The sequence below is a fragment of the Sinohyriopsis cumingii genome, chromosome 5 (genome assembly GCF_028554795.1).
Source record: "Sinohyriopsis cumingii isolate HCF-2022 chromosome 5, ASM2855479v2, whole genome shotgun sequence".
NCBI lineage: Eukaryota > Metazoa > Mollusca > Bivalvia > Unionida > Unionidae > Sinohyriopsis > Sinohyriopsis cumingii.
The window spans coordinates 110,249,132-110,270,248 of NC_142965.1; the positions used below are offsets into that span (position 1 = coordinate 110,249,132).

At 35.1% G+C, this 21,117-nt stretch overlaps 2 protein-coding genes across 38 annotated transcripts in view; one reads left to right on the top strand and one right to left on the bottom strand.

Moving 5' to 3' along the window:
- Positions 1 to 4,660, top strand: part of LOC149799978 (uncharacterized) — a 19,676-nt gene extending 15,016 nt beyond the window's left edge. For 19 of the 37 annotated variants that reach the window (XR_016421295.1, XR_016421296.1, XR_016421289.1 and 16 more), the window contains one exon: positions 3,833 to 3,880. Coding sequence is in view for 3 of the 37 variants with exons in the window: in XM_089959507.1 (XP_089815633.1) it covers positions 3,833 to 3,867 (35 nt within the window). In the remaining 34 variants the exon portion in view is untranslated. Of the gene's footprint in view, positions 1 to 3,832 lie in introns of all 37 variants that reach the window. The other 18 variants (XR_016421270.1, XR_016421277.1, XR_016421281.1 and 15 more) reach the window with 4 other exon arrangements.
- LOC149799979 (5'-nucleotidase domain-containing protein 3-like) overlaps positions 601 to 21,117 on the bottom strand; it is a 98,611-nt gene continuing 78,094 nt past the window's right edge. The window contains exon 16 of the mRNA XM_089959505.1: positions 601 to 14,003. Coding sequence (XP_089815631.1) covers positions 13,802 to 14,003 — 202 coding nt within the window. The 3' untranslated portion in view covers positions 601 to 13,801. The remainder of the gene's footprint in view (positions 14,004 to 21,117) is intronic.

Consider the following 21,117-nt stretch of genomic DNA (forward strand, 5'->3'; position numbering starts at 1 on the left):
CATTTGAAACCATAATTAAAGTTTTGATAGTTTTTTATACACTTTTTTATCTTTGGTAAAGCTGTTCAATGATGACTATATTTGACGATATAACAATCTAAATTGTGCAAACTTAAAAGTCCTTCAAGCCAGAATGCTGTCAAATTTGGTTAATTCTGTTCAGCAGTTTTCAAATAATAAAAAATATTTGTACTTTTATCAACGACAGTCATATTTTATGGTGGATTAGCATTGTATGGTTAAAAAAAAAGAAATTAAAAGGCCTTTCTTAAGTCATACTCCCTGCCAAATATGGATGAATCCAGTCTAGCAGCATTTGAAAAGAGGCAGAAATAAGATAATATTGACAACAGATACCATAAATAAATCTTTCAATTAAATTTGGATGCATGTAGAAACAAAAGATAAATGGAAAGGACCAATTTGAAGTGTCATTTTTCTACAAAGAAGTGGGAACAACAAAATCTCATTAATGTTGAAATATACCACCTTAACTACATGTGACTAGCAATATTCCAGTTTTCAATTTTCTTAATATAAATAATGGTAGCATTATTAGTTGGAATGGGGAAAAAATGAACAAATTTGACACTAGCCAAATTTTCAGTCTTAAATCTTTATTACTGATAAAGTCACAGTTAAAATGAATGTACCCTGTTAACAGCCCATTAGCAGCTCTCAATAATTTTCACAATGAAATACATGTAACATGCCCAATCTGAATAACACTGATTAGCAACCAGTTATGTAACTTAACAGTTCTTGATACTACTTAACTGTTGATAATACATCAGTACATCCACTACCTCAACAATCCAGCCCTCCCAAGCTCAAATAGACATTCACATCTCTTGGCTTGTTTCAGCAGCTACAGTGCTAAAGATTATCTGCTTGCATAGGCAGTAGTCAAACTAGTGTGGCCTCCCCTTTGATAGAGGGACTCTTGTCAGTTTATATTATTCTGCTCATGCTTGGTCAGCACACTGTAAAAGGTCATACTAATAGCAATCTACTTTATGACTTTTCATTAGGTGATTCTTCTGATTTTCCCCACCTCTAGGAAGCATACTCCATTTATTGTTCATCATATCTTGCTGAATCTCATTCATAATCCTTTATTTTGCACTTCGACTACCTTAACTTCAACATAATCTAACTGGTGTCATCTTAAGTGTCATTAATTCCTCATAGTACTCAATCATTTTTAGAAGTTTTATCAAAATGGGAGCCCCCCCATATGATAGCTCTGTTAGTAGAACATGGGACTCCAAGGGTTGCATTTTCAACACTTCCCAAGGCCATCACAGGTTTATCAACAGCAACTGCACTCAGCTCTCATTTCCATGGCACAATACAGTCGACAAGTGTTAAAAATGCAGCTAAAGCCAATAAAACCACAGCATAAAGCCATATGTAAGTAAAAAGAAATTTCCATTTTTCTCTGGTACTTATCCTACTTCATGGCATTAAATGCACAGTAAACTCTGCATGACACTCAATGTTTCACCAGCATCTGCTGTCTTCTAATCTTCTCTAATTAAAGGTATAAATAATAACAGGTAGGATTAATAAGTGTGAAATGATTGCATTTCAAACTATGAATAATCCCTTACCTTTCAATTTCAATGGTGCAATTTGAACCATACATGTAATATGTGCTAAGATGGTTTACAGTGATAGCACAAAGATGTGGATCATCATCTGCTGCTGACGTTGCCTCTGTCACTAATATTCTGTCTAAATCTCTGCTGATAAAAAGATGTCTTTCAGAGACAGAAAGAAATATCAACATCTGTCACTATTTCATTATGGCTTTTTCAAACAGCTGGTCTGGCGTTATCGCATGCTGAACATATGACCATAACAAAACCAATTATTTTCACTTAGGAAGGGCTGGATCTGCAGTGTAGTGGGTGTTCTCTAACATATACAGATCAGGGAATATATCTGAAGGAACATGTACAAGTTATTTGAAATTACATTACACTACAAGAAGTTCTAAGGATACATGTTGATAAAATCTGAACGACTGTAAAATCCTATGTAGGACACAGCAATCTACTTTTGAAATGATGGATACCATAACGCAAGAATTCAAAGACACAATTATTTAACACTGAATAATAAATTGGCAGAATCTGATTAAGATATGAAAATAAAAGAATTGAAGTATGCATATATTACTGAATTTCTCCTCAATGGAAAATGTATATATATATTTATATATATAGCAATATCACAATTTTTCTACTCGTGTACAATAACACCTCATCACACAAAAAGTCATTCCACTATTCAATGGCTTCATCCAGGAAAGTTAGAATTTCTCATTGTGTGTTAAATGTCATCTTTTACTGGCCAAAAATAAAAAATTTGGTCATTCAAATATATAAATCCACAAATTTACCATAAGCTAGATTTATAGAATTTTTCATATGTATCTGTGTAAGATTGGAAAATTCAATCTAAGAGTCAGAATTTTGCATCAGACAGCATTTGCCGAGTAAAATCTGATCCCAAGGATGAAACTTTTCTATTACACAGTCAAACCTGCCCTAACAGTTACTTGTACATAGTGGTCCTCTGGGCACACCAGCATTCTATCCCCCCACCCATCACTTTCCAGGCAAATCTCTTAATAAATGTCATGTGTGTTATGGTCACCTCGTAACAACAGCCATTGTAATTCCCCCACATCAACTTTCCTATATAACTGTCCTGTGTGCAACGATCACTTACATTATGTAGTTGGTGATCAGATGTTTCCTAAACAATAGTGGTTGCTTTAAGCAATGACTGGAGTGTACTAACAGTGATTAATCTAACTATACCAATTAAACACTGGTTTGATGAGAAGGACATTGTTTAGATAAAGGCAGATCATATGAACTGATGTGTAAATACTTCATATCTCACTTGCACTTGCTCTAACCCAGTCACAGCATCAGCCTAAATCAAAGATGTCAATATGCTGGAGTTCAAAAAGCAAGGCAGTTTTTATCCTTATGAGATAGAATCATGGCACTTCATTTTGCTGGATGGTGGGAAAAGAGATGTTTCTGCTGTTGTTGTAGGGTTTAATGCCATTTTTCAGTACAAGATAGGCTATACATGGCGACCAGTAACAATGGTAGAGGAAGAACCCGAGAAACCCTGGAAAGAACCACTGACCCACGAGAAGCAAATAGCAAGCTTTCTCAAATACCCACATTGGCTGAACCAGAGACTCAAACCCATGCAGACAGAGGTGAGATGGCAATGATCCGTTACGTTGAGAGCTTTAGACCTTTCGGCCACTCGGGGCCCCAGAAAAGAGATGTCTTTGCAGCAGAAATGAATGTCACTTTTTTTAACAACTTTACAGATATAGTTTGTTGTCTTCATCTATTTGTTTTAAATTAAAACCATCTCTAATTACAAAAGTCCATCTTTTCAAAGGAATATGATTTATATGATGGCTCTTGAATTGGTCTGATTTCACATAATTCTCTTCTTAAGAATATTTTTTATCTTGTATCTATCCAGTGTACTAAAAGAAATACCATTTACAGACCAGTATAGCTTGGAACATTTTCTCTTAAAAGACCTATCGATTTTTTAAAATCAGTGTGCTTTAAGATCTTACCATGCAAGATACCTGAAGAAAAAATGTGACAAATTTAAACCAAACTAAAAAATTACAAATAATTTTTTTCTTCATATTTCCCACTGTTACAACAAAGGCAAAACCAAAAATGTGGTAGTTGAGGTTACCCTGCAATGATTAGAGGGTAGAGGGGTGTTCTATTAAAAGCAGTATTCTACTTATTCTATGCCTTCTCTTCCATTTCAGAAGAAAGCACACTGAACTTGCCTTGGGCAATGTGAACAAAAGATAAGGGAAACAAGTTTTGGCTGATCTCAAACAGCACAGTACTATTTGTAATCAATTTCCTGGTGCAACTCGCAATATGTTTCTAAAACATCTAATACACCAAAATAAATCCACAACATCAATGGAAACATTTTTGGCAAGTAATACAAAATACTACAGTTTGGAAAAATACATTTCATCATACAAAGTAATCAATGCTAAAATAGACTGATATCAACAGTGATATACACAAACATGTGCTCTGAAGAATATGTGCATCAAAATGAGATTCTATTCAAAACATTATCAAAATACCTTTTGGGGGGAAAATAGTCCAGTATTTCATACAAAAAATTTATTCATTTTCACCTGTGTTCAGTGAAACCTAACATAGAACCTTATTAAACAGAAATCCTCTTGAAACAAAATTTTTTGATTGCTAATTTTTTCTTCTTTATTTTCAATAGAAATTATTCACAACTCTGAAACCCATTTACTCTGAAAGCTGAAATAAATGTCTGTTTCCAGAATTTAACCTTTACAATGAAATTAACACCATAAAATGAAACTTACTCAAAATGTGAATAGAATGGTGCCATATTCTGATTATGAATTCTGTTCATGGCCTGGAAATAACCAAGGGTCATGTGCTAAGGAAAGCATGCACTAGCATAGATTTTGTGTGGTGTAAACATCACAGATTCTGAGCAGTGTAAACAATATGCCAATCAGTGGTTTTTACATCTGGCTGAAGTAACATCTTTTAAAGTTAACTGTAATAAAGTGCCAGTGGTATTGAAAATCAAAGGATATTGTGTTTGTTTGTTGATCATCTATGTCCAATACTATTCACCTAAATAATCCTCAATTCTGTTGCTTTTAAACTTAAGAGCAAGCCCTCATCTGTAACATTTTTGTTGACATAAACCAAAAGAAGCTCAATTCTGCAACGATAATTTCTCATATGTACCAGCTACTAAGATTGTGTTGGATATGTAAATTGAGAAAAAATAAAAATGCATGTGCTGAAACAAAATTAGTGTAAATACATACAGGATAGATACCAATACAAAAAGACCACTGTATTAATAAAACATAAAGCAGGTACTAATCAGTAAATCCATTATTTAATAACTAAGGGGACATAACTGATTGCAACCCATTTTACATTACATTTTTGAACATCAATAATCCAGAACCCAATAAAACCAAAACCTTTTTGATGGAACCAATAAAGATTTCAGTCTTCAGGATACACTGTATATTTATACTGCTGCTTTGATCTATATAATCCATTAATTTACACATTAGTATCCTGCTACAAAAATAGAAATTAAAATGTCTCACAGCCTACAAAATTTAAATCTAACAAATTGCCCTCTAAATTAATACATGAAAAAAATCATTCATACTGCTGTGATAGATAGCAATCATAAAAATGATGCTATTAAAAGAGAAAAAGTAAAACAAAAGTAGAACTTGCAAATCTTTGGCTTGTTTCTATTCACAAATATTTTCTGATACTTAGTAAAAAATAAACCAATTGTGAAACTTGCTGAATTTGCAGTAGTTTTCAAAATTTGTTACTTAAATGTTAAGCATGTCCTTCTCACTTTACTTGAATTGTCCCATTTAAAAAATGCTGCAAGCAAATTTTCTTTTTAAATACGATTAAAGCTTCTTTCTTTGGTTGTATACCATGAAAATTAAATGCATGGAAATGATTTTAAAAGATTTTGTGATCTGATTGACTGGTTTAGAATAACTTACAAGTGTCCTCAACAATTGTCAGTACAATCATGTGAGTTTTAAAATATATACTTGGGTGTGACAGTCTGGTGCTGAAAATGATTGAGGTTCTGCTGGTGGATTTGTATCCGTATCCTATTAAAATAATAGATTTCGACAGCAAACAACAAACATAATAAGACTTTGAATAAGCCATCTCGATAAAGTGTGAACCGACAATAAAACATTGACAGCTGAATTAATGTTCTCATCATAAACATTTTATATCCTTGTATCTTATCTATTTCTGGCTTTAATCTAACAGGTGCCAAGAGAAAATATGTTTTATTACTGATTTTGACTCATGCTAGACAAAAATAAAGAAGCCATGTTCTGAATTGTGTTTGTAAAACATAACCCTGTGTAAAGATATACATGCTAACACTTAAACACCGAGTGATACGTCCAAACTATGAATTCACTTTATTCATGGGTTATCCACTTTTATGCATTTCATTATTTTCATAAACCATTATCACCTAAAAAAAATGATTCTCCTGCTGATAATAAACACCAAACATTTAAAAGGTAAAGAAAGGTTAAAAAGGACCATAATTCTATAAATAATCTCTATTAAAAAAAGCATATGGATACAAAATGGCAATCAACACTTGCAGAATAATAAGGTTAGAAAATATAATCTCTTTCAAGCAGTTTTATCAGTTTATGACTAAACTCATTCGTAATCTGACAGATGAAAATCAGTAAAGTGACATGCCCTAAAGGAAAAGCTATGCCAATATAAAAATGGTATTTATGAAATACTTCATTGAATCATTGCTTTAAATGATGGGGAATTTTTTTAAATGTTTAGCTCATAGCATCTGCTACTGCGTAAGCTGGATCTATACATGTGCCAAAGCCACACAGTGCAATGTGCCATAAACAGAACACATGTTACCTATATGAGTCTATGTGAATAGGCCTGCCTGTAAAATTTACAGCAGTGTTAAGTTCAACATAAATTTTAACCATTTATCCTTTTGTAACATATCTGTTATCTACAGATATGTTTAAAAGTACAATCTAATAGTTATCCAGTCGGCTCCACTTAAAATGCATATCCCTTAATTGCATACATCACTTAAGTGCATAGCAAAAGTATGGTCCTATTTTTCCTTCATTAATATGCATAGTAATCAATATCGGATAAACGCAAATTGGTTAAATGCATAAATCATTTAATTGCATATAATTTGCTGGTCTCAACCACTGACTTTATATGTATTTGACACCGCTTAATTGCATAAACATGGTCCAGGCATCTAAAGTGGAGGTCAAGGCTGTATACGTGTAGACTGCTATCCCAAAGATCGTAGAAAACTGTAGATTGGTGCCCCCGGACAACCTCTGCACTCATCAGCAAAGGCGTTAGTAACGCCTGTGCACTGGTTCTAGAGCTAGAAATTATTGCCAGCTGGCAGCGGCCAGATGACCACCTGATGAGTCATCAGTCACAGTAATATCAGTGGCAACCTAGTCCTAACCCTGCATTGGATCAAGGTTCTTGTACAACTCCTGAAGATAGCAATGTAAATTCAACCCAATGACCAAATCCAAAATGGTTAAGTGCACATGTAAGATGTTATCATTAGCTGATCGTGTGGAAATGATAAATAAGTTAGATAATAAAGACAGTCATCGATTGCACAGTTGTTTGGTGTTAGCCAAAGTGCAATATCCAGAATTCAGAAAAATAAGGAAATGATTCTTGAAGAGTGGGGCAGAGTAACAGCAATCCTAACAGAAAGCGTCAAATGGCAGGAAAAGAGGAACATATTGAGGAAGCTCTGTTGCAATGGTTCACCCTAGCAAGGAGTTGACAGGTGCCTATCAGCGGCCCACTGTTGCTAGAAAAAGCCGCTGGACTAGTACAGGGCTTAGGCATTGTGGATTTTAAAGCAACAAATGGCTGGCTAGAGAAATGGAAAGATCGCAATGCTATAAAGTTCAAGAAGCAGCATAGTGAGAAGCAAGATGCTGATGACTTTGCTGCTGAACGATGGATAACTGATGTTCTGCTGGACTTGATCAAAGATTATGAACCAGCTGACATTTTTAATGCTGATGAGACTGAGCTTTATTGAAGAGCTATCCCAGATGGAACACTTTCATTTAAAGGTGCTGATGTATCCGGGGCTAAATTTGTGAGAGATTGGCTGACTCTGCTGCTTGCAGCTAACATGGATGGGAGCAAAAAACTAGAGCCACTAGTGACTGGCAAAAGAAAAAATCTGCGTTGTTTTAACAATGTTAAGACATTACCAGTGCCATGCTATACGAAGCAAACAAAAATGCATGGATGACAGGGGACATATGGCAAGAATGGCTTAAGAAAATCGATAAAAGATGCGAAGCAGAAAACGCAAGATTCTCGTGTTGTGACACATTTGTGCTGCTCACAGTGATAATCTTCGCTTAACAAATGTCAAACTAATCTTTCTAACCCCTAACACTACATCATTGATTCAACCGATGGATCAAGGCATCATGCTAACTTAATGAAGCAATACTGATCACTAATGTTGCATGAAGTTGTTAACATCATCGGCAATGGAAGTGAAGGGCGTGCTGCAGAATTGGCAAAAATAAGAGTTTACTGGATGCCTTGCATCTACAGAGAGGCGTTTAAACAAATTTCAGGAGCAACCATCGCCAACTGTTATCGACTTGCAAGTTATGTCAAAAACACCGCTTCCACTGAAGATGTTACCAATGATGACAACACTGAGGTTTTTATCCCACCCACTATGGCATTGGATGATTTCAATCGCTATGTGGCAGTGGATGAACACCTTCATACTGAAGAAGAAAAAACATGGCTCGAATTTAACACAAATTTCTTTGTAGCCAGAAGGACTAGTATATTGAGAAATTTACTAGTCCTGCCAAATCTTTACTAGTCCTGTTTACAAAACAACTGTCACACAGCTTTCATGTACGTTTACTGATTCAATTTTGAAGTTCAAACAACCCTGAACAAAACTGGATGTTTTCTGTGTTTTTGTTTTTGCGAATTGCGTACACCACTTGCACCACATAACGTTCCTTTCCTTGTCATAATTCTGCCATTCCCTGTCTTTCGTCTATTTCTTCTGAAACTTTCCATTACGCTTTTCCCAATCATAAGAATTATTCCTCATCATTCTCATTCAACTTTTGCTTTTCTTCCAGTGGCTGAACACCTATCAAATGCCAAATTTTGCCAATCTTAAAAGGAGGGAATTGTGCCTTGTTTTGAAATATGAGATGTTATCGTATAGCTGACGTGAATTATTTAAAGCAAGAAAAGGAATGGCACAGTGTCCTTTATATAAGAAAGTCAGAGCAAGAAACACGTGTCTCTGCCCCCTCCCACAATTAAATGGCCTCTCCCTAACAAAGACTTAACTTCAGTGGATGTTCTGCATGATCAAAGCAGTGGCTATTGTAAACACTGTTAAAAAATATTAGCATCAGAAGATAGTGTTAGTTTCAGCTTGGAAAAGGTGTGTTCCCATCAAACGAAGCCATCTGACACTCGGCGCATTGTATTTTACAGCTCCAATTATGGTATCATAAGTTGTAAGTTTGGCAATTGTTCCTAATTAATCGAACCTTAATGTATTGTTGAAATTAATAATAAGGCAGAAACTTTTCAAATCTTAGATGCCCATGCTCAGAGATTTTAATTCCCAACAAATGTACGACATTCTGCTTGGATATCTCCACGTGTATTCAATTATTTATTCATTCTCGTAAAGGAAATATATAAAAACTATTCTTATCATCATAGAAAATGTAGCTGTATGGAAAGGATGTGCCAATAACGTAATCGTAATAAATTGATCTAATTCTTATAATTATTTCGATGGAAATGTAAAATGTGTAGTTTCCTGTTTGTGACTGTTGGAGCATTTGGGTAGCAAGCAAAAAAAAAAACCTTAAATAAAAAAATGTGCAAACTAATTTCTTTGAACAATTTTTGCCGTGTTCTTTAGTATGGTATATCGCTTTGTAGTTTGTTACTGTGGTCGAGTGAATAAAGTGTGATACGTCATTTTTTTTAAAATTCATAATCAGATTAATTAGGATCAATTACCAAACATCCATTGTTAATGATGGGACCATAAGGCAGAAATTGACTTCATCTTCTCTTGCTAATATTTTATGACTGTGTTTACAATGGCCACTGCTTTGATTCTACAGAACATCTGCTAAGTCAAGTCTTTATTAGGGAATGGCGTAAACAAACGTTGACTATTGATAACCGAAACTTACTAGCCCATCGGACTATTAACATTATGACAGGAAATCTGCTAGCCTCATGCTAGCGGACTACCGCTAATTTCGAGCCCTGCAGATGCCGATATCTGTTCAAATGTCCAGCAAGAAGAAAAGGATTCAGATCCAGAGGATGTGAAAGAGTCTACCAACGATTTATCTGTCCCGCCGCCAAACTTTGCTACTGCCATTAGAAGTCTGGAGACTATTAGATTGTTTCTGGAAGCTTATGGGTGCAAATTGTATGATGGATTTTATAACCTGCAGACTATTGTCCACCAGATTGGCTGTCCCAACTGTGTTCAAAAATCAATTACAGACCTTTTTACCAAGTAACTTGCAAACTTTTTGCTATGACTTTAATCTCTTTCTTTTTACATGAACTTATTACTCTACTGGGAACTAATTTTAGTAGCGACCTGTATAATATTTTGCTTCCAAAGAGCGACACACACTGTCAATAATAATTTTGGCAATAACAGTTTATAGTGTTCATCTGAATTTATGTGCAATGTGGAATTAAATGCATACGTAGATGTTTAATACACTGAAACATATTTATATAACATATAAGTTTTGTTGTATGATTTTCCATTTTAGAAGTACATGTACATTGTAAATATACATGAATTTCGCTTAAATGCATACTCCGATTATATGTATAGCTAGGGTCTGGTCCCGAGGCTATATATATAAGAGGAGTTGACTGTAGTTGTGTAATTATTGTTCATGGAAATATCTGGACATGTTTTAAAGTCTAGAGAGAACTCATTCACTGTAAAGTCAGTGAAGCTCTGTGACCAACCATAGCTGACCTTTCTCAACCTCTAAATGTACCAGTCCACTGTCTAAGTCTTTAGCAATAAACCACAAAATCTGAAAAATTAATTAAAAAAATCAATGTCACCTATACCTGACTTAATGAAACCCTTTATATTCATGCTAATCATTCATAGCATTCCAAAGCTGCTTATATTGTATGAGGTAGAGGGTTAATTTTCATTTTTGAATTAAAGAAATACTGATTGTTTCTCAAAGCAATAAATAAACAACAAAGACTAGACTAATGCCCACTGGAATAAATATTCTTAGCTTGCAATTTTACAGTTTGATTTCCTGTTTGAATAATTTAAGGTTTATATCCCTTTCTTAGCCATTACAACATGTATTTGAGCCACAGGACTTCAAATGAGCACAGTAGAAACTACCTATATAATATAAATGATTATAACTGATTCAAGTACATACATTATGTTAAGGCAATTGCAAAGCAGTAAAAATAGCCAATTAATTTTAGTTTGTATCCAAATCTTCACTTCAAAATAACCAAGTCATTGCTGCCAACCCCCGAGTACAAAAATACTTTTATGAAAATACTGATTTTCAAGGACAAATGCTTATTTCTAAAACTTGAATGCATATGTAACTACTTAAAACATACCTTCCTTATTTAATGTCAAAGATGCATGTGTTGCACTCTTGCACCTTTTGCATGGGCATCTTGTTCCATTTGTGTGCCCATAAAGAAGGTAAAAGAGTGCAACACACACTAAGACACTGGCTGTTTATATGAGCATTTTCCACACCTCTTTTTTTCTTCTTCAATCATTATTGATTCCAATGTACCATCTTTCACTGATATCCTGAATTCTGTGTCCTTTTTTTACCGAACTGTTTTCATTTTCTTCACACAAATAATCAACTGCAATTTTACTGTCTGGAAAATGGGTGCGAAATAAATTGCCGGCAACACTAACAACTGAAAGAGGAAGGTTCATTTCTAAAAGAAATTTAAAAAACCAAATTTGTATCGAATTACATCAAGGTTATCTTTGGTTTATATATGTCATAAGTTCAGGCTGAGTTGTTGATGATGAAGCAGTAAGTTGATGCTTATTAGTTTTTTCATGCCCCTTTATGTCATGGGCACCTCCATGCCCAACAGCAAAATCACATTACATAATTTCCAAAATGTAAAGTTTTCTCCTTTACTAGATGGTTTCCCAAATCTAAAGATGGCACAATTGTCCTTCCAGTTCTGTTTTCTTGTCTTTTCCTGCAGAAAATTCTGAATATTCTGATTTCCTGTTCGACATGATTAAAAGTAAATATTATAAAGATGAGATACAGTGAAAGTGGCAACTGTTTGCAAAATCCAATATGGTGGATAAAGACAGGCAAAGAAACTCCTGCCTCAAAGAAATGAAGATCCTTTTAAACGAGGCTCTGATGCATGAATGATACGGTCAAATATGAGGAATATGAACAAGGTTGATATGCAGTGAGAAACTCCATCACTAGATAAACAAAATTTTGTGAAGGAACAATGTCTGACTTCACATAAACAATCCACCCTAAACTATGAATGAAGTAAATAAACTTATCCATAAGGTGAACAAAAACTGAATTTACCAAGTGTTTTTAAGAAATATCTTAACGCTATGCTGCTGTCATCATGAAGGAGGAGGTTCAAAAGTGGAATATGGTGCAGTCCAATGTACTGGTGAAGACTCAATGGCTTAAGTTGAGACCAAATAGAAAGGTGTGTTGTTGGACTACAACCCATGTATCTAAAGCAAACATACTTCTGGGATATGAGAGGTATGTTGGACAGACTGGGACTGATTAAGTATTCATCATACCACAAGGACAGATGAGCTGCGACTTTCCATCTCCATCTTGAATATTCATTGCAGCAATAAACTAATTGAACTTGCTAAAGTCTATGACCAGTCTCAATGTCCGCTGGCTTTTTGGACTACTTCTACTATCAGCCTTAAGTGGAAAGTCTCTACTCATTCTTTAACATTTTCACCTTCATGGGATTGCTCGAGATCTCCAACATGAAAAGGTTTAATAGAAGGCCAGATGAACAAGATCTGGAGCACCTCTGAAATGATATGCATCACCTAATTGTTTGTCGCATAGAAGCTGATCCCTGTCTGGCACCTACAGGATTGATTCCAGCAGGCAGTAAAGAATGCCACTCATTACCCATTCATGGGAGGCTCGAGGGAGAAATTTTGTTTTCCCACCACTACCACTTTCTTGTGAAAGTTAAGGGCATAGTATATGACTCCCTAAGAAGTTGCAAGGAAGCTTTTATGGCATTACTGCAAGGCATAATCAAGGTATTACAGATAGTATTAATTAAAGTGTATAGCTTCTGATGTGCTGATATGAATTCATATGCTCAAATTACACAGTGTCACGACCAAAATGGGTATATAAGCCTTAAATTAAGTACAATGACACCTCACTAGAATGCTGTCCTGGAAGAGCCTGCCTCATAATGAGGTACATTATAAACAATATGTAATGTATAGTGGCACAATTCAGGCCATATGGTGCTGATTAAAAGTTTAGTTCAAAAATATAAAGCAAAAATTGATAAAGATTTAGGTGGATAAACCATTCCCAACATTGTTTAAATATATAGACCATAACCAGTATTACTAAGACAAAATGTGATGGAATCCAACATCAGACCATCTTATAAAAGGGGTTATGTTATTCTGAGAGGCCTTATAGTGAGGTTCAGCTGTATCCAACAATATAAACATTAATTAACCAAATTACTCTGTTTACTAATTTATAACAAATACCCAACCGGGTAGACCCAGATTTGCTGTCATATTGTGCAGCGGCAGATCATGGACTGTTTCTCATTCTATATTGATATCAAACTGCATACTGACTCTAATTTAACAGTGCATTATATAATAGTCGATCTGGGTCTGTACACTTTACTTTTTTGCATGCATGTATTTTATACTCATGTAAATACTGCAGGCTATAGACCATGTCTGAATCCATCTTAAGACACTGGTCTTCATGTAATAGTGTCAAGAACAGAACTGATGGTAAACAAGTTTTTCACTATGAGGGAATATTTCATTAGGTAAAAGGGTATGGTTCATGTGGAAGAGCTGTACGTCTTGGATAAAAAGTGTGATCCACAGAATACTGAAGGAAGTTGGTCAGGTTTGACATGTAGATATCTGCATAGCGAGCCAATCGTCGGCTGTAGTATGTGGGATTGTGAAATGTGCGGAACAAACTGCCAAACTGCTTGTTGTACGCAGATTTCAAAAAGAGTCTGAAAAGAAAAAGGGATAAAGTATCATAAAACATCCCCGAGTTTTAAAGGGCAATAAATAAAGGAATGAATTATATTTTGTGTAACATATATGACCTCACTGCAGAAAACAAGTCATATAAGAAAGTTATATAAAGCTTACCATAATCATTTAAATTGAAAAATAAATCTGTTAAGCAAGACTTCTAGATCTTAACATAAACATGCCAAGCCTCACTTGATGAGGTCAGTTACAGTATAATCAGGTTTGCAATGAAATGGTCTTAGTTCAAAAGTAAGAAAAAATGCTTATAACACGATTCTAGTTTACAAAACAGATGCCACTGTAAATAAAAAAGTCTAAACCAAAACAATGAATCCAAGTCACACAAAAAATCTAAAATTTGTCATATTTAATTAGGAACAAGTTATCTGCAAATGTATACAATTGTGTCCACCAAATTCTGTTTGTTTATATCAAGTAGTTTTCCTTTTTGTACCAACATAGTTTGCACCTAAAAATCATAGAAATCCATAAAGTTCAAATATTGCTTTATTGGCAAATAAATGCAACCAATACATCTAAATATGCATACAAACAAATTGTATTAGTCTATGTCAACTGCAGGGAAACCAAAATTATCTAAATCTGCCAAACATTTTACTGCTTTCAATGAATTTTTAGTCTCTTTTGTTTTTGGAACAAAACCTTAATTATACCATTTTATACACAAACAAAAACATCCACCTTACTTCTAAGTGTTAATTCAAAGCAACAATTTGTTATGTCTGTGCTTGCATGATCTGAATCTTTACAAGCATAACTGTAAGCCTAAATAATTAACAAATCTGACAGTCCATTTTCTTTCAAAGGACTGGAAGCTATATGCAGGAAACCATTTATCTTTTCCATCATTTTCAGCCCTACTTATGGCATGTATGAATTTTAAAACATCGTTGAATTAGAATAACAAAAAAAGTCTGCAGTAAACTGAAAATGTAACACAAAAAAGGAGGACTGAGCATTACTAAAGAATAACATCCGAGACAGGTGAACTTCCTGGTCTGGCTAATGAAAATGTTTTAGGGTCTAGCCTGAGGCAAGTCAGTTTTTATGGGTGTAAAGAGGTCGGACTACTGCAGGTTTTTGGACTATTCACAGCTAGCATGTAAAATAATGTCAATCAGATACGTCAATTTGCCTTTGCAGCAAAAGTATGTAAGTAATTTGTACTAATCAATATCAGTTATCAGCCAGCCTATCTACAATGACCAGCACTTAACAGAACATCAGTCAACATGCATATAGGATCCAGGAGCCCAGAGTCACAGTGTCAACAATGAGTACTAATCCTGTTGTGTATATCTAAGCTTAATTTTATGGTAAAGATCAAAAATGTAATAAACATTCGACAACAAACTTTATTTACAGTTACAGTCAAGACAAAGCACAGAAAACACTAGCTCATCAATCAGTATCCATCAGTTGTAACAGCATAGCAAACAAGAAGAAATATGACAGCAAGCCATCACAATGGACAACTTTTTTGAAGTGACAATATTATTTAATATGATTTTAAATTAGGTTAATAGTAGTTTTATTAAGGTCTCGGTGTGTGTGTGTGTGCGTGCATGTGTGCGTATGTTCATGCGTGTGTATTCATTATTAAGTAATCAACCAGTATTGCTAACTGATGATTTTTTTAACAGTAAAATCATCATTCAATTTTAATTTCCAACAGCATATTACAATTAATGCTATTCCATTAAATAACTGCATGCAGAAGCTGTTAATGCCAACTGGCAACTAGATATCATGATGCATTCGCTTGTAATAGTGATGCCAATTGGCAATTGGCAACTTGGTACAGTGATACATTCATTTCAAGCCATCTAAATACACCACTCCCTCGATAACTCATGCACATCGGGGTCCACAAGAATTATTGAGGTGCGAGTTATTCAGGGACCCATAAAATAAGCCCAAAACCAATAAAGTGATCGACGACATAAAGGAAAAAAAAAGGGTGGGGGGTAGGCAGATAATAGTGTTGAATACTCACTTTATAATCGTGCTAAGATTAACTGTGAATAAATATTTCTTCATAATGGTGTACTTTGTTTATTATTTCCTCATAAAGCAACATTAATTTCAGGATAAATTACAGTATATTGAGGCGATCATGGAAAACATTATTTCACGTGGTTTCCGTTCGCTTAACATGTGTACCACTTCACACATTGTGTACTACATCACTAATTTTTATGTTGCATTGGATACATTCTAGTTCTACTGTTTGGTCCAAATTAGACGCTTTTTATTATATACAAAAGATCGACACTTTTCGAGAAACACTGTTGATCAAACGATATATAGATCTGATTGCGATAGAAGTAAAATGGAAAACAAAAAACAAGGGTTAATCAGTACTAACATGAATTTAATGGGTCTACAAATTTAAAACAACGTAAATTAGAACAAGTTAATACTTGCCGTTTGTGCCACGCCTGATAAATATCAATTCACTTTTTGAAAAAATCAGTTGATTTTTTTGGTGATACTCCTTTGTTTCTCTGCTGCCGAGCAAAATCCCTCAGATTTCTCAACTGCATGAGGTTTACGTAGTCAACATTTTGGGTCTCCAGCCACCTTATGGCAATATCAAAAGATTTCATTGTTCCTGTGCAGAGGGGGGAGGTGGTACAACATCTGCGTCTGAATCACTTTCAACACTTGTGGTACTCCAGTTAAAATCGTCTTCTGCTGCAAATTTGTTTGTTATAGAATTAATTATTGTTTCATCTGACATGTATTCGGCTGTGGGGCAATCGTTGTCAGCACAAATCCACTCCTCCATATCATCAAGAGAAACGCCCACCTCAGGACCATGAGTCTGTACGAATTTCTCCCAAACAGCCTCGGCATTAATGACATCAGTTTCACTGAAACCTTCAAAGTCACTATCATCGTCGCTGTCTCTGTTACTGTTTCGCTTTACATCAAAGGCAGCTCCAAGACCCTTAATCCAGCACCCCAGGTCTCTTGTAATCGATTTTTTAATGCAACAAACACTTATCCAAGGTGTTGATCAAAACAAAGCCGGCATGTAATTAGGTTCTCACAGAAGTACTCACGGGTTTCGATGTGATGGTCGATTGACTCTGTTCATGTTTTCAATGAACAGAATATGTTGAGATTATAATGTTTACAGTGAAACAGAATTAAAGGATTAGAACGTGACTTTCACACAGGAAGACGTTTAATTGGTGTTTATTTCATTCTCTGTTGCCACCTGTTAGCATTTACCAGAAGTTTTCATTGATCGCTATTTCACCAGACTGTTTATTTTCTGTATACTGACAACTATTTATCATAAAAACTTACATAATATATGATATCTTTAACAGAGGTCTCGCTAGGATTTTAAAACTGGGTCTTTCTGCCTCTGAATTCAATCACTAAATATCAGTACATTTTCTCACCTGGCCACCAGTCAAAGCCTTTGAACTAGCCGCCTAGCTAATGCATCATGTTCTTTTTTTAATGTACTCTTATAAAATGGCAACATGTATGTACATCAAGGAGTCTTTCAGTCACCGAATTCTGTCATTGTAAATATCAGCACAGCCAACTGATCAACACATTTTCTCACAAAGCAGGTGGCTGAAACAGGACTGGCAAATCTTTGAATTTTCCCGAGCACCTATTACATGCGTACGGAGGACTCCCGCCTCAGTGATTTTCTGTGTCCCAGATCAAAAATTGGCATCCAGATACGCGTAATTAACATTTTCGAGATCTCTGAAAATAATTCTTATTTAGAACTTGCAAATTTCAAAATATGGATTCTATTTTTACGGGCATTAATCACCATTTTCGATGATAAAACAAGCAATGTGTCAAGGTTTAATTTACCAATTCTTATTGTAAATTTTTCATGTTCAGCATATTTTAAAGATATTTTAAATACACTTTCTCTGGAAAAAATCTGGAGCCAAGACGGACACCGCATTATAAGCAGGATCACAAGTTATCCGGGTGCGAGTTATCAAGGGAGCGGTGTACAGTGTGACCCCACCATAACACGCCCAGTGATAATGAGAATTCGGATAGAACACGGTTGTGGCATGGCTCCTGAAATTTTGTTATTCATTCACACATGAAAAAATATTTTTTGTTCAAAGCACTGTGCGTGACATAGTGTATACAAAATTTATTATCATTTTGGAGAAGAGATAGAGTATAAATTTGAATATAATATGATCATGGGGTGGTTCCTGAAATTTTAAATACATGTATGTGAACTTTTCTCGTTCCTCAAGCCAGCAAGTCATCTTTGTGATTGTCTTCAATTAATTCTGTATACAATCATTGCTCAAACAATAGCCAACACGTTTCTTCTTTAACTGCATACAAAACCAAGCAGCAGACAATGTGGCGGTTGATAAAATATTCTAACAATAGACATAAAAAAACAAAAACCGCCAACATGCTTGCTGTGCTTGGCGGTGTTATTAGATGCAATCAGATGGCCAGTAAATAATGTCTGCTTTATTAGCTCGAAATTGAAAGGGAATGAAATTGTACATGCATTCAGCTTTAAAAATTTGATAAAAGTGACTTGTGACCATTGATGGTTTACTGCATTTAGTCCTCGGGTTTTTTATGTGTATGATGTTTGATTATGAACTCATTATTAATTTCCTATTTTTTTATAAAAATATTTTACCACTATGGAAAAGGAAGTTCACAAATGCAAGTTTTTCTCTGCACTTTGCGCAATGATTAGTATAGTAGTTTTCACATGGTTCATTCAATAATCACAAAATCTGAAGCAAAATTTATATGCACGCTGAAAGCATGTGTTGATTGTTAATTATTTTTGCATTAGTCGTTCAAATGAATAGGCATACAAGCATTAATTATTGGAAATTTACAATGCATAAATGTACATGGAAATGCATATGACAATTTTAGCAGTATGAAATTTGTACAGACACTGTTCATAGATGCTGGAACATAATGAACTGTACACATGCTTCATCTTTCTTAATTTTTCAATGGAATTACATGCATTATGGATGAACTGCATGCCACGATGGCACGATAGTAAACGGTGTTGATACCCTATTCATCATATATATTAGACATGAATACACATATATGTGTCAATGAGTTGTTCTCTGAAAAAAGTAAAATATTGTAAAAGCCCGCATTAATGTGACCCCACTATTAATGTGATATAATTTTGTGGACCACAATTATCGCGTTATAGCGGGGTTCCACTGTACTCATATAGCATATCTAACAATTCATTCATTCTGCCGCATCATCCTTCTTAAATTTTCAATTGTGCAGTTTCAAACAACCACGACATTGGATCGCTCCTCAGAAAGAAACATCAAGTCAGTCCCATTCACATTTTTAATAAGGACACTTGTCCTGTTAACTAAGATCACCTCCCAAAAAGGTTTCTTATCAAAATTCCTATCGGTGGCTTTAAACATGAGACTTTACAGTAAATGTTTTCAAACTTCCAAGAAGGTCACTGAAAAACTTTTTAAGTACAAAATTTAGTTGTTTTTTTTTCCAATCAACTGCAGTAAATAATCATTTTAATATGGACAGACAATGAGAAAAAACAATATACCTGTTATATTTCTCCAAACAGTGGGTATACAATTATGGAACATGATTAATAAATGACACATATTTCATTTAGAGCAGTAAAGAACAAACTATAATAATTAATCACATATGACCTACATTAAAAAATGGTTCATTGATATTTTGATTCATTTTTCTATCAACTACTGACACAGGAAACTCAGGGTCAGTTTAAGAATAAAAATAATTCCATGCCAAAGTACTCAAGAACTTTGATTTGACACCCTTGATTACGTGCTTTGGAGATGTCCTAACTATTTGACCCCTCTGACACCTTCTGGTCCCCACAGACCCAGTGGTCCAACTGGAAGTCCAAAACATTACTGGAAATCTAAACTCTCCTAGAAGTCAAATTCCAAGTTTAAAAGTTGAATATTACAATTTAACAAAGGAATTGGATTTATAAGGAAAGTACCAAATTGGTTTCACAGCATCTTATTTTGGACATTAGACCCCTGATCTGGGGGCCACGGTTTTCTCTCCAGAAGCAAGCAGCGGAATAAAATCTTGTCTATAACAAAATATTCCCAAAGGTCATTGATTTGACACCCATGAAGACATGTCTTGGTAATGTTCTAATTATATACCACACCTGACTCCCCAAATCAAAAACCTTCTTGCAAGTCTGCACTCCATGGAAGTCACATATGAAGTCTGACCCCAATGTCATGGACATTAAAAAGTCTCCAGCACTGACAAAAAAAAATGCTTTGGTATAATTTGGTGTTTTATGGCACAAAAACGCAAATAGATTATTTAGTGCACATGCAATTGGAGTAAGGTGTCTTGCCCAACGATCACATTAGCTCATCCAGGCTGACTGAAAGGTGGAGTTTGAACCCACAACCTTTTGGTCACAAGTTCCATATGCTCACCACTGAGTCACCATGGCTCCTGCATCTATCAGTTACCTCCTATGATACACAAGACAGCACACTGGGATTTTTATGGTATGCAAGCTTGTCCTCCAATGATATGCAAGGTAGCATCCTGGACTTATTCTGCATCCCTGTGCTGCACAGGGTTATAAGAAATGTGACAGATGATGTGACCCTCCCAAAATGTGTATAAACAAGAGGCCCAAGTATGCCTGAGATGGCTTACCTGGCTGACATCAACCTTAAGAGGCCCAAGTGTGCCTGAGATCGCTTACTGGCTGACATCAACCTAAAAAGGCCCAAGTGTGCCTGAGATCGCTTACCTGGCTGACATCAACCTAAAGAGGCCCAAGTGTGCCTGAGATCACTTACCTGGCTGACATCAATCTAAAATTCAAATGCAAGAGCAGGTTGTTCAAAAGCTGGGTTATTTTGCTTTCTGTTGAAATTTATTCCAATGGCATTTGTTATAAAAACAGTTGCTTCAAGGTTCTCCAGTTGTTGTTTCTTTATTCATATATAATGTCAAATCAGTGTCACCTGATATGTGCAGACACTGGTGCTGAAACTGAGGGTAATACAATGGCAT